Below are 18257 nucleotides of genomic sequence, written 5' to 3' on the forward strand. Positions count from 1 at the left end.
ACAAATCAGGATATGGTAAAACATTTATTTGGGGTTTCAAAATAATAATTAGGGGTAAAAATATCATTAAAAAGAGATGTAGCAATAAGTTGATGGTAAAAACTCTTAAAATGGAAATTAGCTTTTTGGACCTAATAATTTCTTTCAAATCTCTTTTCACCAAACATTACGATTAGATGTTTGACTAGTCAAAATCTCTAAAATGGCGCAAACCTCTAATTTTATCTCAAAAAACTATTTACCAAACAGACCACAGTAAAACCATTATTTGAAGTTAAATGATAGTAATTAGGGGTACAATTGTTCTTAAAAAAGATAGAGCAATATACTAACCGAAAAAACTCATAGAATGAGTATTTCCAAAATTAACTTTTTGCGCTCAATAAATTATTTTAAATCCTTCTTTACCAAATAACAATATTAGAAAATTTATTTGAAGTTACTCAAATCTTTAATTTTTTTTTAAACTATTTACCAAACATGACCTTAATTTTTTTTAAGAGTATTTTATTTTCATCCAGAGTCCTATAAATGCTCTAATACTTGCTTCTTATGTTTAAAAAAAAAATTAATAAAAATAAAATAATATTTCATTCATTCGTTGATGGAAAACTACCCCTAGCTCTGCGCCTCTGCCTACTTGCTTCTGCTGCTCTGCCCTTCGATTCCTGTTTCAATTTCACCAGATTCAACTCTTTACTTCTGCCCTTCGATTATTGCCTATTGTGAATTTGTCTCGGCTGCCGAGTCTCTGAGTCGGAAAACGTAGCTCGATTGCCGGTGGATTTTTGCTGCGATTCTCTTCTCTGATTTTGTCTGGGGTACTGGTCTTCGATTTGAGCTTCAGTTGGTATAAATTCGTTCGAACTTGTGCTTTAGTTTGTTTCAGCTTTCTTTATTGTCTTCGATTTTTTCTGGTTACTGGCCTTTGATTTTGGTACAGATTTTTTTTTTTCGTTTTCTTTTACATCTTAGAATTAATTGAATGATAGTTCGGATTATTTGACATAATATATGAACTTCAAAAATGTGGTTTACTTGCATTATGTGGTAAGCTATGTTGCACTCAAACGAAACTGACACTGAAACGGGGAAACCAGCGGTCGATACAGGATTGCTGAAATATTTATTTCCTACATGTACATGTTATAATCGGAGTGGTACAAAACCAATTTTAACTTACCATTGTAAATATTCTCAAAATCAGTCTGTATTTAGACAACAAAATAAAATTAAGTAGTTGTGAACAAATTTAGCCTTTGTTTGGGAGTTTGGAGGTTAATGGAGGTGAGAGTTAAAGGAGGTAATGGAAAGGAAAGTTAAAAATTAACCTTGTTTGGGAGTTTATGTGATGTAAATGAGGTTAAATGTTTAACTTCTTTTGGGAGTTTAAATCTGGAGGGGAGGGAAGGTTAAATTTACTCTGCAGAATTTTAAAAAAGTTTACGTTAATCCCATTAACCCCCAATTTGGAGGTTAGAGGAAGTAAAGATTTAACCTCATTAACCTCCATTTACTCTCAAAAAATAACTCCCAAACAAGGTTAACTTAATACTTAACCTTCCATTACTTCCATTTACTCCCATTAACCTCCTCCCAAACAAGGGCTTAGGGAAATTTATGGCGAATCATATATTAAAGTTGTATTTTGTAATTAAATACAAATTCAATGAGTTAATGAACCGCCCGAACCTTAATTTGTCGGAAACAGGGGCCGAAACCATCCATAGTAGGGATAGTTCCAACGACAGGGGGGCGAGACCATTCATGGTAGGGGTGGTTCCGGCAGCCGAGGGGCCTGGCTCCTCCAGCCCCCTGTCTCCGCTCCTGGGGAAACTCACACCTGAAACGTTATTTAGAGAAAAAAATATAGCTAGGAAAGGGTAACGTAATGGAAAGGGAATCTGAAACGAAACTCAGAAACGCTAGTGACTAAGAGTTTCTGTGCAACATAGGTGGTAAGTAGACTTGATCACCATAAAAAGACTTTATTTCAAAAAAAGACTTGATCACCATAAGCAGAACTTGGTTTTGTGTCTTCATTTAGAGTCATCACTCCCTTATTACATACTCTGAGTTCACTTGATTTAATAGCTTAGACCTAACTAGGAGATTTTTTTAAAACCTAAAATATAGTAAAAGGAATATTTTTTCCTTCTTTTAACATAATCCTTTAATCCATTAAATGGTATATAGCTCCTAGTCCCTGTTGATGGAATGGGCAGGGGACTTTTCGTGGGAACCCCACGGTTGTGGCGCCATATTCTCCTAACCGACATGGTTATGTTCTTTGTTTATTGAAAGCCAGTTTTAACTTATAGGCTGATAGTTCTGCTTGTTCTTTCCACTATCTTTACTATTATAGACTTATAGTTGTTAAAGGCGCGCCTTAGGCAAGGCTCAGGGGACTGAGCCTCTCAGTTTAACAGGCGAACGCCTTGTGCGCCTCACCTGGGCTTCAGAGGCTCCCCTCAGGTGTGCCTCGGTAATATTAGTCTTCTGATTAGTTTTTTTTACTGTTTTCTTTAAAATAAACTATTAATTAATCTCAGCCACTATAATCTAAGTAACTTCAATTTAACGGTTGATTTAATCTAAATAAAAGTGTAAAAAAACTGAACAAGAATATGAAGAGATGTAAAAGAGTGTAAGACATCAAAAGAATCCATTCATAACTAGCAGAGAGCTAGAGACGTTGCTATGAATGCGTAATAGTTTGCTAGGATCAGTTTGATTAAGAATATGTCGTAAGAACTTAACTTGGTGTTTTTGACGTTTAATATTATGTTTTTATGTGGTTATAAGTGTGTTTATTGGTTCATCGTGACTTATGCTTTAACTAGTAATAGAGTATTAGTTATATTAGTATAAAAAATTGATATTTAGATTTTGAATATATACATTTTTTTTTCTGCGCCTCCTGTTCATCAGGTGCGCCCCTTGCGTGTCGCCTTGTGTCTAGGCTCCAGGAACCCCTTAGCTCCTTACCACGCCTTGTTCCTTTAATAACGATGTTTACTATAGAATCCTGCCTTGCTTTACTCATGATTCCCAATCTTCATTGGAGCAAGAACAAAACCCGATGAAAGTGTTCCACATAAATATGACAGAATATTTTTTATTTATTCTCCAATTTTCTGTTACAGGCTTCTCTCATGGTGAATAGAGGCGGATTACAGAGGTAGATACAATCAATATTGTATCTGAATATTTTTATGATAAGAATTTCTGGCCATGGCTCTTCCTTTCGGCAAGTTAGGCATTCTTATTGGTGCAGGTCTGTACAAATTTTTTCCTTCTTCCTCTGATCACTTCTTACTCTTTTATTTACTCATACATTAATTTTTATTTGTAATATAGAGGTCTTCTATAAACCCCTAGGTTTCATTTTGGTGTGAGTTTGAATAATTGATTTTTGAGATGCTGTTTTTTGTGATATTTTGGTTTAAGGCTATATTGTATCATCTGTTTTAGCTAGCAACTTATTTTTATTTGCTCTGCTTATAACCCATTTAATTTTCCATTGATATTTGTTGAACTTCTGTGTTAGTTCAGAATCCTAAAATAATTATTGTCATACTTGGGATTGATTGAATGGATGTTGTCTAAACGGGACTGAAAATGAAGCAGCGTTTTTTCAATGGTTTCCAAATAATTATCAGTAATGCGGATTAGTGGAGTGGCTCTGAACTCTTTTTAACTTTGATTACTCAGCCTTTTATTCTGTTTTTGTTGCACAACTACTTTACTTTTTATTATCATAAACCTTTTTAATTTACTTTTTCTTTCTTAGTCATGAAGGGAAATAGTTGGTGAATTCCAATATTATTATTTATTTTTTGGGATATGATTGAACTTGGTGAGCAATGTGCTTTTCTAGTTTCGTTTCTCTGTTATTCTCTTTTCCCTTCCATAATTTATTTTATTATGCATATTGAAATGTTGAAACTCAGTTAACCTCCATTTGCAAGGTTAAGCATGAGAAAGTAGATTAAAAAAAAAAACTTCCAAGTCTTTTCGCCCTTCAATTCATCAAAGTTGTTTCATATGTTTACTGGAATTAATTTCTTGCTTAATGGACTTGCATACTTTTAGGTATTCTTGGCTCAGTTCTTGCAAAAGAGGGGCGCTTGCCAAATGTTTCTGACATGGTTTCTGGTGCATTTAAGGTAATTTTAGAACTAAAGCTATTGTGAGAATTGGAAATGCCCGAAGAGTAATAATCCTGGTTATTTGCTTTAAATCTTTGCAGGTTTTTATTATTTTATGTTTGTGGAAGTTGAACGTACTAGAAAATATTTTTCTCCTTTCTTCCTTAGTCTTTATGTATTTTTCTAAAAACATTTTTTAGAAAACTCTCTCTCTCTCTCTCTCTCTCTCTTCTGTGTGATTTTGTACTTATCATTGTTGTTTGGGTTGTAATTTGTATCTGAAAATTGGTAAATGGGAATTTTTTTTCTTCATTTGAATAGGAACTTTTTAATTTCAAGTTAAAGCGGTAGTTTTAGGCCATATGGAATCAGTGGATTGGGAGACCATTTTGTCAGACTCTTAGAAAATCATAAACAATAAAAAGAATCTGCATAAGAATTTCGCTAGCATATTACACACTAATCCATTGGTCATTGTCAACTGCCACCTGCTGTCATCATTTACTATATCCCCTCAATTTTTTCTTTGTGATATTTGGTCTTATACTTTACTACAAATGGTTCTGGTGGGTAACAAATTCTCATGCTCTACATCATTTAGAATACTCTAGATGCCAGAAAATATTTTGAGCTGAGTTTGAGTTTTATAACCAGACAACAGAAAATAAAAATTCTCTAGAAGAGTCGAAGTGGTTATTTTTCTGTGACAAATAATGCCTTAGTCAGCTCAATTCTAATGCTAATAGTGATTGTTTATCTTCTACTGCAGATTGGTTTGAGGCAGATTAAAAGAGATGATTCTACTTCATCCGTTAGCAAGCCACATAATGACTCCTTAATGGCTCAGGTTTGCCTGGCAATTTTATGTTGTCGGTTTTCATTTTCTCTGTCTAATTTCAGATGAAGCATGGCTGCTTGAACGTATTTGGTTATACAGAGTAACTGGCATTTGTTTGAGGATGCATGTGTACACCTCTTTGAAAATGAACTAGTCTTCTTCATTCATGTTCACTATGGTTATGTTTTTTGGATGGAATTTTGTTCCTGTGCCATAAAGATAATATGTTTATCTATAATTTTGAAGATGGGGCTTGGCTAGCAAACTTTCCAAGTGATTAAGTACTGTGTTGGGTTTAGGATGTGATGCTTTAAACTTCAAAGAGAGGTGGAAAGAGAAGGAGAAAAATGGAAGAAAGAGAAAATGCAGTTTAATTTTTTTACTAAAAATAATCAATGCCTGTTCATGGTATTCCCAGCCCAAATTCTGTGGAGACAGGAAGGACTAGGGAGAGGGCATAGAAATTTATTACCATAGATTAATAACCATAGTTCCTACCATTAGGAGAAAAATTTTCTGTCATCTTTTCGTGCAGAATTTCATGAAGTACTCTAAATCTTTCTCTAAGAAACATAATATGAACTGCTCATTAACTGGGATTGGGTTTTGATGTATAAAGGCCTGACTTGCTTCAGTTCTCTTTTGATGTACTTATGGTTTTGTAGAATAAGATAATATCTTTTTCACCTTTGGAAAGGTTTGCTAGAAGTTGTTAACATAGCTGTGTTTTTTCATTTTTTAGGTTAACAGTCTTCGGCAGGAGCTGCAAATGTTAGCATCAAACAGACCAATTACCATTGTAACTGCAAGTGGGCAAGGTTATTTTTTCCTCCCTTCTCTTATGTATAGTGAGAGAACAAGAGATCATAGAGAAAAAAAATGGAATAAGGTTACACTTCTTGTGATTGAGAGTCTTATATCACTTGATTCATATTCCTGTTATCATATTGGTTTATTGGACAACAATAGCTTATTATGATATTTTACGATATGTTGGATGAGCTAATGGGAAGTACTCGTCTACTTAGAGCATCTCTAAGAGACTTTTAGTGCACTCTCTAAAAATAATATATAACAATTGACTCTTAGCCATTTAAGAGTATCAAAATACATGTCATCTCCAACAATACTCCTCATACTCACTCTTTATTTATTTATTTATCATTAAAATTATTATGTATTGTTATATTTACCAATATGGGAGGAGAGACACTCCTCAATAATAATTATTAATAGAAAATGAAATAAGGAGGGGACTAGGAATGGAGAGAAGCTCCTCAATGATAGAGAGGGAATGGAGACTCTTAGTTCTTGGAGTTGGTTTTTAACCCAAACTCCTCAAAATTTAACTTAAGAGCTCAACAAAGGAGTCTCTTGGAGATGCTCTTGTACGTTGTATTTGTTAAAATTTTCATATTGGACTTCTTACTTGCTACTTACATTGGAGTTCTTAGACCTGTTTTTAATGTGCAGGTGCAAGTAAATATGGAATTATTGTTGTTGTGGTTGTAGTTGGCTATGGCTATGTTTGGTGGAAGGTAATGCTTCTTACCATTTGATAATTGATATGTAACTTTGTGCATGTTCATGATCCATACTATTCAAGGCATCTTCAACTGCTATTGCAGCTGGATTGCATTTCCGTCGGAGTGTTTTGTCTCTATTCTGCGCTATCTAGGCATCTGGTTTTAACAAATTTTGACTTGCTGGTGTTGCCTTTCCACATTATTTTAGCTAGCTATGGCCTATGTTGATGGAATAACATATCAACGACAAATTGCTTCTTGTTTTCCTGCTGATGGTTGTGTGTTTTGAATGGCTCGCTTTGTAGTTTAGCTGACTTTTTTTTTTCCCGGCATCTCAAAGCTATGTTACTCGTTTGAGTTACAATTGTTCAATTTAGTTATGTTTTTGTGAGCCATACTCATTTATTTTCCAAAATTTTCATGGATTTCCTGGTAATTTGAAGCTGAAAAGTAAATGTTGTCAAGGTTGTGAAATTTTTGTAGAGATATGAAGTACTATAGTAGCAAGTTCAAGTGTTCAACAATTGAAATTGATGCTTATTCGTTGCAAGAACCTAGATTTTTGACTGATTGCATCTTAGGCAGTGAAGAAAGGCGGATTAGTCATTGCACTGCTAGTGTCTTTCAGATGAATATCATTCTTTTTTTTTTGTTTTTTCTTTTCTATATTCTGAATTATTGTGTGTTTTCAGGGTTGGAAGCTACCTGACATGATGTTTGCAACAAGACGAAGTCTATCTGATGCTTGCACTTCTATAGCCGAACAACTTGAGAGTGTTTATGGATCAATCAGGGTGAGGGATTATAGTTTATATTTTATTCCTTCATAAGGAAAAGCTTACATCTGAATCACGTGCCTTTATGTTATCACTCAGTGCCACCCTACATCACTCCTATATCTTGTCACGTTTTCCCCATATATGTCTTGTGTTTGCGGATTCCTCTGTATACCTATTTGCTTTTTGTCCGAGATAATAGTAAATCTATTCTTGGACCTTAACCATCAGCTTAAGCTATGGTTTTGTGACATGGTATCAGAGCCGCTTGGACCAAGTGGTCGAAGGTTCAAATCCTGGCAACTCTATTTATTAATGAATTTCAACACATGGTAGGATAACCATGTGTTGTACAAGCTTCAAGCCCAGGGGCATTCGCGTGCAGGGGTGTGTCAGGGATAATATCAAAAGCTATTCTTGAGTCTTAACTATCAGCTTAAGCTTTTAGTTTAAATGGTTCCATGACACTTCTGTTATTTTCACTCATATGTTCAAGTTTGCTTATACTATTGTGTTCCATATCAGAAAGATACAGATGTCAACCAAAAAAATTCATATGTATCAGTAATATAAGCTTACTTTATCTTTTTTTTTTTTCAATAATAGAATACCAGGAGGGAATTATCTTCAGATATTAGTCGCGTGGATTCTAATTTAGACGAGGTAGCTTTGCTCACTGCTAACACACAAGAAAAGGTGGGTATTATATGGATATTATCTACGAAAACTTAGTCCTTTGTGATGGATGGTCAGACTTAAAGTATTTGTTCACCTTCATAGGTTACTGAGCTGCTAGAAGATTCAGGAAGGATTGGTCATGATGTTCGATATGTTCGTGATGCAGTTGAAACACTGGTAAACAGCTCTTCTAACTTCATAACTTCATGAAACTCTCTCTATCTCTCTCTCTCTCTTTTTTTTAATAGAGAAATCATGTAAATCTTTTTTTTTATCTCAATCTCACAGGAACTTAAAATCAGCAGAATAGAAGGGAAGCAGGTAATTGTTATTATTGATAAATATCAAATTGTAGTCTTGTTGGGCGTGTTGCTTTTCGTTACTGATTTGAGTAATCTGTTCAGGATTTGACAAACCTTGGAGTAAAGAAGTTGGTCGAGTATGCCAACAATTTGGATAATAACTTGCTCGAAGAGAATAAACAGGCATGTAGTCTTCATTCTTGAATGGCTTTGAAAACTAATTTGATTTAGTACAGTTTCACGTCTCCTTATTTCGAGGCTTAGTTGTTGACCAATCACTTGAATTGAGTTCCTTTTGTTAAATATATTCCCCAAACTTTGCAGGCGTCAAGGTCCAAACCACAGGTTACATTCTCACCAAAGGTATTTTCTTTTTACCAGTTCTTGCTAGTTTTAGGCATTGGATATCTATTTTCTCAAATCTAGATTGCATGATCTTAAAATTCTTTTCGGTCTTTTCCTTAATCCGCCTAAAAAGTGAAGACAGTAGGAGGAAATTAAATATACAAAAGTTGTTCTGGCAACTTTGACAACTGGAGTTTCTTACTTAATCTTAATAGTCTGTACGCCAACATTTCACTAATGTTTGTTTGGTCTTTCTCGAAGGCGTCTTTGCCGCCTCCATCAAGCGAACCAACTTCTCCTTCTGTTTCTAATGGATCTGCAGAGGTTTGTTGCGTTCTTGAAAGATTATTCTCTTTTTACTTTATTTATTATGCCACATTGAAGATATATTTTCAGTGTTTTTTTTACCCGAGTCCAATGCGATTTGATTACTATTATAAGTTGCATTTGAAAAGTTATAGAATTGTCCTAGTGACTTTCATGGGAAGAATTTTTCACTTATGGAAACTAGTTTTTTAAATGGAAAATAGCTCCTCCATCTTAATTATTAGCTGCCCGTTTCAGAATGGGAAAAGCAAAATCTGACTCCTGCCATTGACACAATTAGTTATTTTCGGCTTTGTACTTTCAATTTCAGCAAATTTGGCCCTTGATAGAAAATGACTCCTTTGATAGACGGGTTTTTTTGCAGTGTATTACATGCATTGTTACACAAAAAAGATTGAACACTTCACATGAGGGTTTCAAAACGGGTTATCTTGTTATAACCGTGTTATCTAATCTATATATCCACATGATTATATATGATATAAATGACACAAGAATGATAATCCTGTCAAACATATCGTGTCGAACGTGTTGCCTCTGTAAATTGTATTGTCGTGTCAGAACTGTATGTCGAGTCAAATTTTCTGCTACAGTCAGATTCTACAAAAAAATTGTGCCAAATACCTGGGCGAAATTTTTAGCTCTTGCTGTTTCAGAATTACGACAAACCTTCCCTTGATTTGACATTTTTCTTTATGATTATTACAGGTTCAGCACCCTTTTCATAGTTCTGCCTCAGCCACACCCCTGCAGGTTAAACTTGAATCTCAGTTTACATCTTGATGTGATCCGGGACGCCATGAACTACAATCCAAACCGGATCACATCACATCACATCTTATGTTCTTATTTTCACCTAATGCAATAAAATTCTGTTTTCAGATCGGTAACGGGATTTCAGGCGTAGCTGAAACTTCACCTACTGGAATTTCTAGTGGCATTACTGCTAGTGATGATAATGGCACTCCAAGTTGGTTTAGAAGACCCTTTCTTTCAAGGACACGCAGCGCAACAAACTCCGTACTGCACCAAGCGGGTTCTCGCAGACAATGATCGTTTTTGACTTATGAAACTTGAAAGACTTCATTTAATCTGGTAATTAGTTCTATTTATGGGATGTCTTCCATGGCTAGTTCTTATTTGCTTTCACTCACTCCCCCATAAATCTAGGTAGTAAATTTTGCAGAGATGTTTTATGGTATGAGGTTGTGCTCATATTTTTGGTGGTATATATATACATATGGTAGGATTACCAATTATGTTCAAACATAGAAGAAAATTAATGATATTAATAATTTAGACTGATGTTGGGGTGTGCATTATTCGGTAAAAACTGAATTACCGAAACAACCCGACTCAACTCAGTTTTTCGGTTTGGAATCAGCTATAGTTTTAGGTATATGTTGGTTCTGTTCGGTAAAATGTAAAAGAAACCGAACCGCATTCCTCATGTTGTCTCTTTTTCAATCAATTTGGAACTTGTCATGTTTCCTAAAGGTAGGGCGGTAAATTAGTGAGCCGCTCATGTTCGGTTTCGATAAAAGTTTGATCATGTTCGGCTTGATTTATAAATGAGCCGAGCTTAAGTGCTGTGAATTTCGGCTCGAAATCTCGATTATGGATTCATGAACAAACTCATGAGCAAACTCAATTATAATGTTTGATTATTTTTCTAATAGTAATATTTTTATAAAGGGGGAAATGTAAAACAACGTAGTTTTGTATAAAATTTAGTTTTATAGTTGTGTAAAATATATAGTTTTGTGTTAAAGAAATTTCAGATCAATATAATTAATGAATATAATTCGTGAGTTGTTTGCGAGTGAAGTTTATGAATCGAATTAACGAGCTGCTTGTAGGCAAAACTCGCGAACAAGCTTGCAAATAGCTTGTGAGTAGTTCACGTATAGAATGTTTAGCTTGAGCTAGTCAATTTTCTAACGAGTTGAGTCTGAACAGATCAAAGCTTGGCTTAACTCGATTACAGCCCTGCCTAAAGGCTTAAAGCACTATTTGGTTCTTGGTGTAATCAAAACTGTCATTTGATCCTCACATTTATTTGGTCACATTTGGCTTCTTACTTATCCCAATTAAACATTTGGCTTCTTACTTATCCCAATTAATGCAATTTCACCAAATTTGGAGGTACAAAATTGTTTTTCTTATACTATGGCGAATGTTTTGACATTTAGACTTGACATATACATAAGTATGTACATAGATTTTGAGATTTATGTCAAAAGCCTGACCCGACCCATTTTTATATAATAACCAAAAATATCCAAACAATTAGAGATACCATTCTTTTTGCTTACATTTCAACATGAATGAATTCATTATTACACCAATATACTAGGAAGAATTATGAAATTACGAGAGAGAAAAAAGTGAAACTGAGCTAAAAAAAAATATTGTTGGATTTTTAAATGTTATATTTGTGTTTTCATAATCATTAATTTAATTGTGGAGACACTAGTTATTTTTAGGGAAAATTACATAGAAATTCATCTTTTAAAAAAGGGTAATTAATTTATTAGTCCCTATATTCTGACAAAACACACTATTTAGTTCCTGTATTTTCAAAAACACACGGTAAGGTCCCTAACCCTTTTCTCGATGAACTGTTTAGTCCCTGCCACTAGACTCTCATGAAGATTCTGTTAGTCAATTTGGATTTGAGTCAAATTAAACTCACCATTGAGAGTAAGCATGAGTGATTCGATTATGGGTTACGGATTCAATCCTAACAGGAAGAGTAAGCGAGAGAAATTTGAGTCGATTTCTATCTTCAATTCAAACGGGAAGAGTGAGCATGAGTGATTCGATTATGGGTTAGGGATTCAATCATTTCTCCATTTTTTTTTGAGCGCGAGTTGTGAGAGAAACACATCGAGGTGTGAGTTGCTTTTGACTGATAAATAGTAAAGGGTAATTTAGTCATTTTTGAATTCATAAACGGTAAAAAATCTAACAAAACAGACGGAAGGACTAAACAGTTTACTGAGAAAAAGGTTAGGGACCTTACCGTGTGTTTTTAAAAATATAGGGACTAAACAGTGTGTTTCATGGAAATATAAGGACTAATAAATTAATTACCCTTTAAAAAATATTTATAACTATGTCAAGTCATAATTTTAGATTATGTCAAACTAGTAAAATCAGTACTTTTAATATATTTTAAGGATTAGAATTTGTAAATTAAAAGTCTAGAATATATTTTCTAGGGTTTATGATTTATGAATTTGAGTCTAAATTTTTTAAGTTATAGTGTAAAATCATATATATGACATATTAAGAATTAAGTTTGGTAATATGACTTAGTTGTAATTTTATACTTAATTATGATATTCATGTATTTGACCCTTATTTTTACACTTATCACACTCTAATATTTTATTAAGGGATAAAGTGTAAGAATACTCCTAACATTTACAGTCAAGAGTAATTTTACTTTTAACGTTGATATCCAAGAGCAATTTTATCTCAATGTTGGCAAGTTTGGTCAATTTTACACATTTTTGTTCTTTATTCTACATCAATTGCATATAAGTTGGTTTTAATAAAAAGATTTCATATATTTTTTTTTGTGATTTAATAGAATTTGAGATTGATATTTTTAAATTCGGAGAAATATTTTGAATTTTTTTTTGGCATACTTGTACAAAACACATTAAATTTTTTAATTCTTTTTAAATTTTGTTCACGTCTAATCATATATTTGTGATATGTTACTAATTAGTGATAAATGGACGGACATGTAAAGTATAGATAACAATATTCATGATAAAAAAAACACTTTGATGAATTATTTCTGAAATTGACACAAATTATCACTATTAGAGGTAAAATCTCTTCTGGCTGCCAACTTTAGGGGCAAAATTGCACCATTTTAAACGTTATGAATAAAATTACTCATGTCCGTAAACGTTAGAGATATTTTTTCACTTTATCCCTTTTGTTAATTGATAGAGGTTGAGCTTGGTTAATATATTCTATATCATAAAATTTGAATACTAAACATAGAGAAGAACAAGATTAAAATTTAAAAATAATACTCTCTTATTAATAAAATAGATATTTACCTCTATTTATACTATTACATAAGAATGAATTATTACCAAATGATTCTATATTATTTATAAATAATTATAAAACTGCCCTTAAAACTCATTGTTGTCTACAAAAAGCGAGCTAATCCCATAGACGTTTGAGTTTGGTAAAATAAATGGCAACATACAAGTTATTTTGTCGAAAATAGTTTATTTCTCTTTTAAGATGATGTATGAGAGGTCCATTGGAGCCTTAGAGTTGAAAATCCAAGAAGTTACCATTGAATCTGCTCTTTTCCACTGAGGATAGTCCGGTGAAATCCTCACCGGAGTGAAATCATCACCCAGTGTAAATTAGAGTTTCTCTTTTGTGGAAAGAGCTAACAACATAGCCCGACTCTAGGTTACACAATTATTTCCGATCAAAGGAGCAGTAACTAGGTTGATTCCAAGGTTATCAGCAGTTGTGAGTTGAATAGAAAGTGTGAATAGTCATATTAAATAGATGAAGAACGAATTTGTGTACGAATCGGTTCACGAGTAGTATTATGGCTAGATTTAGGTGTTTTAAGAGTAGGATGAGTATTATGCATATGTGGAGATGGAAAATTACCGAAAATAGGTGAATCTGGTACCACCGATGTTTGTCCGACAACATGCAACGGTGATTCTCCTTTAAGATAGACCGATCGGGCAGAGAAGAAATTACCGGCAACTCTAACTCCGACGGAGGAAGAGGAGATTTTACCATATTAGACGGCAAGGGAGATTAGTCCGAGGAGAGACCGTCGATCTCAAAATCGAAAAAATTGAGGTCGTTTGGATCTGCCATTGAAGAGATATGTAGGGATTTTGAGAAAAGATAAACTGAAGAGTAAAGCATGCTTTCAGGAAGTTAGAGAAAAATGTAGGGGATGAAGGAGATAGTGAAAAGTCAAGCAATGTATTGGAAAAAAAAAATGAAAGATTGGGTAAATAACGTATTTAAAAGAGAAAAGTGGTATTATCCGAGCAAACATTTACCATTTGTTTTAGGTGTTGCTATTTACCGTCTCCAAATTACTTATCATCGCTTCTATTTGGACAATTTTATCATTTTCATAAAAAAATTTAAAACTGAAAAAATTTGAATTTTTAAAAAAAAAAAACGCAAAATTTGGTATAGGCGGATCAAGCACCCACCCAAATTTGGCATAGGCCAAAGTTTGGCCTGGGCGGATCCGGCATCCGCCTAGGCCAAACTTTGGTCTATGTAATATCGTAAAAAATTAGCGATGAAAAATGATAAATTGTTCCATTTTTTGTGACGAAAATGCAAATTTTTTTAATTTTTTGTGATGAAAAATGCAAAATCATCACAAAAAATATGCATTATTTTCATGATTTTTTTTATTAAAAAACGTAAATTTTAATGTTTACAACTCGTAATCATCCATTTTCGGGATTCAGGTTGTCACACATTAATTATTTTCATAATTTCAATTATTATTGTTTTTGTTTATGATTTTGGAAAGAAAATTTTTAGTTTTTAATGAAGAAAAGCAAAAAAGTCCAAATGGAAGCGATAACTAATAAAATGGGGATGGTATTTAGCAATTTACTTTCCAGAGAGAAAACATTGGGAATACACTTTTCTCTTTCCAATACACTACCTATCCAACCTTTCATTTCTTTTTCCAATACATTACTTGAGCTTTCACTGACTCCTTCCTCCCCTACATTTTTCTCTAACTTTCCGAAGGCATGCTTTACTCTTCAGTTTATTTTTCTCAAAATCCCTACATATCTCTTCAGTGAATGATTCAAACAACCTCGATTTTTTCGATTTTAAGATCGAAAGTCTCTCATCGGACTCGTCTCCTTTGTCGTATGACATGGTGAAATCTGCTCTTTATCCACTGGAGTTACAGTTGCCGGCGATTTAATCTCTGTCCGACCGATTTGTCTTAAAGGAGAATCATTGTCTGCATGTTGTCGGACAAACATCTAAGGTACCATATCCACATATTTTCGATAATTTTCCATCTCCATATATGCATAATACTCATCCTACTCTTTGAAAATCCAAATCTAGCCATAATACTACTCATGAACCGATTCGTATACGGGTTCGTTCTTCATATGTTTAAGATGATTATTCACTTTCTCTTCAACTCACAACTGCTTGTAACCTTGAAATCAACCTAGTTGATGTTCCTTTGACCGGAAAAGAAACTCTGTACTCAGTGATGATTTCACTCCAGAGAGGACTTCACCGGATTATTCTCAGTGGAAAATAATAGATTTAACGGTAACTTCTTGTATTTTAAGCTCTAGTTCTTGTGATCTAGTCAAGGCGTTCATTTTTACGCCTTGTGCTCGAGCATTATGGTCTGAACTTGAACAACGTTATGGCCAGTACCAGTTGTGAACTCAAATGGATTTCTTATTTATTTATAGGAATTTCTTCTTCCTCTTTTCTTACCCATTCCCTATTTATTGCGACAACCAAACTACTATCCATATCGCTTCCAACCCGGTATTTCAAGAACACACTAAACATTTAGACATTGATTGTCATGTTTCCACCAAGCAACCCACACCATTAGTAAGTCCTATGCTAAAGCAGAATATCGTATCGCTTCCAACCTGGTATTTCATGAACACACTAAACACTTAGACATTGATTGTCATATTGTTCATGAACATCTCACTTTTGGGTTTCTTACTCCTTCTCATGTTTCCACCAAGCTACAACTCGCCGATGTTTTACCAAACCATTACACGCTCCATCTTTTCATTTTTTTCTTTCCAAGATGGGTCTTGTTTCATCTCAACATCCACATTAAGAGGGGGTAATAAAGTATATTAGAATTAAAGACACTCTTGTAATTATTTGTAAATAATATAGGATCATTTAGTAATTATTCATTCTCATGTAATAGTATAAATATGGGTAAATACCCATTAATAAAATAAGAGAGTATTATTTTTAATCTTGTTCTTCTCGATGTTTAGTACTATAATTTTATGGTACAGAATATATTAACCAAGTTTAATCTCTGTCAATTAACAAAAGGGATAAGTGAAAAAAATACCCATAACGGTTACAGTCAGGAGCAATTTCACCCATAACGTCTAAAATAATAACATTTTACCTCTAAAGTTGGTGGTCAAGAGCAATTTTACCTCTAATGTTGACAAATTGGGTCAATTTAAGAAATACTTCATCAAAGTGTCTGCTCGATCATTAATCTTGTCATCTATACTTCACATATTCGTCATTTGATCACTAATTAGTAATAGATCACAAATATATGATCAGGTAATATGAACATGTATTGTGTACGCTTTAAATCCAGTGGGTATGTAAATGTGTGCCAAATATTAGTATGAATTGAACCTTTAACTACCGGTTTATGCTTTTAGTTCAATTGGTTCCATGATGGATCTAAAAAGCAAAAGTGAAAAGACTTGTTCTTCAAACTCAAATATTAGGTAAATTACACCTATGGTCCTTACACTCGATTTTTTTTATGGTTTTTGAATTTCCATTAACTAACATAATGACTAGGGTTGTAAATGAGCTGAGCCGCTCATGATCGGCTCGATAAAAACTCGGCTCGACTCGGCTCGATTTGTAAACAAGCCGCTTGTGAACACGATTTACTGGCTCGGTTCGTAAACGAGCCGAGTTTGAGTAGGCCAAAGCTCGGCTCGAAAGCTCGCGAGCAGGCTCGATTAGAACATTTATTAATAAATTTTAGTTTTGTAGAAAACTATATAGTTTTGTGTTAGTTCAGAAATATCTAAACTTAATATTATTTCATATGAGTTCGTTCACAAACATAATAAATGATGAATAGACGAACTATTTGTAAGCATTTTGTTTATTTATTCACGAACTTTGCTTGTGAGCTTGTTTATGTACACAATTAACGAATTATTTGTGAGCAAACTTCACAAATATAATTAACGATTTACTCACAAACAACACATGGTTAGATAATTTTCTTAATGAACCAAGTCCAAAAGAGGATTTTGGACTCGGCTCAAGCTCGTTGAGCAAGCCAAAGCTCGGCTCAGGTTCGGCTCGTTAATTTTATAGCAAGCTCGGCTCGGGCTTGAGCTCGTTAATTTTATAGTGAGCCAAACTTGAACAGACCAAAGCTCGGCTCAGCTCGGCTCGATTACAGCCCTAATAATGACCTCTTTTATCATTAACTAAGTCAAATTGATGGATGTGGATCTCAAAATGAAAAAGTAAAAAAAAAAATTATTTAGAACTACATTTTTCACCAAACCACAATTTTTTATTTTATGGACCAAACATTCTCTCCTAATTAGATAATAATTAAATGACTTCAAAATAAAAAAAATTTAAGAATTAAAGTTTTGTTAGAATATTATTTCCATTAACAACGATGGGGTTAGTAGAATACAAAATTTATGGGCTATAATACCAGTTTTGAAATTCATGAGACATAATAAAGGTCATTGCAAAGTCATGAGCATAATTTACTCCTCAAATATCAATTTTAGAGAAGCAAAAGGACTAACCCATAATAAAAAAAAATAATTAATTTATTAGTCCTTATATTTTAATAAAACATACTGTTTAGTCCTTATATTTTCAAAAACACATGGTAAGGTTCCTAACCTTTTTCTCAGTGAACTGTTTAGTCCTTCCGTCTGTTTGTTAGATCTTTTACCATTTATGACTTCGGAAATGACAAAATTACCTTTTACTATTTACCCTTCAGAAGAGAAAATCCAATTTAGAAGAAGAAGCTATTTGTATGGAGAACAAGAAAAAGAACAGACCCAATGCTTACGAATTTGAACGATTAAGAAGAAAATCAAGAAAAAGAACACTCAAAGTTGATTTCAGATGCATTAGAGTTTAAAGAAAAGGAAAATAAAGGAAAAGAAGAACGCAAATCCAAATTGATAACAAAATCTTCATAAGAGTCTAACGGTATGGACTAAACAGTTCACCGAGAAAAACGTTAAGGACTTTATCGTGTATTTTTGAAAATACAAGGACTAAACAGTATGTTTTATCAAAATACAGGGACTAATAAATTAATTACCCTAAAAAAATAAAAAAGATCATAATTTCCCAATAATTGGGCCCGTAATATCATATTGTAGGCCCTAAAGGAGTTTTTCTTCACATGTTTATTGGGTTTTTGCAGGGCCCAGGATTAGCGTATAACCTCTATTGATGAGTTCATAATTTTTAATTTTTGTTGGAAAATAAAAATATTTTTCATTGATTAGTTA

The 18257-nt window shown here is 33.5% G+C and overlaps 1 protein-coding gene across 2 annotated transcripts; it reads left to right on the plus strand.

Moving 5' to 3' along the window:
• Positions 1 to 569: 569 nt before the first annotated feature.
• On the plus strand, positions 570 to 10248 carry LOC136230978 (uncharacterized). 2 transcript variants are annotated; one of them, XM_066020203.1, is made up of 15 exons: positions 570 to 850; positions 3147 to 3277; positions 4096 to 4169; positions 4921 to 4998; positions 5732 to 5807; positions 6463 to 6527; positions 7208 to 7309; positions 7898 to 7987; positions 8072 to 8146; positions 8258 to 8290; positions 8374 to 8454; positions 8596 to 8634; positions 8878 to 8940; positions 9652 to 9696; positions 9826 to 10248. In XM_066020203.1, the coding sequence occupies exons 2-15, from the start codon at positions 3235 to 3237 to the stop codon at positions 9994 to 9996; spliced, it is 1035 nt and encodes a 344-aa protein (XP_065876275.1). In that variant the 5' UTR covers positions 570 to 850; positions 3147 to 3234; the 3' UTR covers positions 9997 to 10248. The 2 variants fall into 2 exon arrangements, with proteins under 2 accessions (XP_065876275.1, XP_065876276.1); XM_066020204.1 differs by having other exon boundaries at positions 570 to 821.
• The last annotated feature ends 8009 nt before the right edge of the window (positions 10249 to 18257 follow it).

This window comes from Euphorbia lathyris, chromosome 5 (genome assembly GCF_963576675.1).
Source record: "Euphorbia lathyris chromosome 5, ddEupLath1.1, whole genome shotgun sequence".
Taxonomy (NCBI): Eukaryota; Viridiplantae; Streptophyta; class Magnoliopsida; order Malpighiales; family Euphorbiaceae; genus Euphorbia; species Euphorbia lathyris.

What these genes read in the sequence shown, in the direction of transcription:
- LOC136230978 (XM_066020203.1), top strand. Translation starts at nt 3,235, where the DNA reads ATGGCTCTTCCTTTCGGCAAGTTAGGCATTCTTATTGGTGCAG. An exon ending in AGGCATTCTTATTGGTGCAG is followed by an intron (nt 3,278 to 4,095) that starts GTCTGTACAAAT and finishes GCATACTTTTAG; the next exon opens with GTATTCTTGGCTCAGTTCTT. An exon ending in TGTAACTGCAAGTGGGCAAG is followed by an intron (nt 5,808 to 6,462) that starts GTTATTTTTTCC and finishes TTTAATGTGCAG; the next exon opens with GTGCAAGTAAATATGGAATT.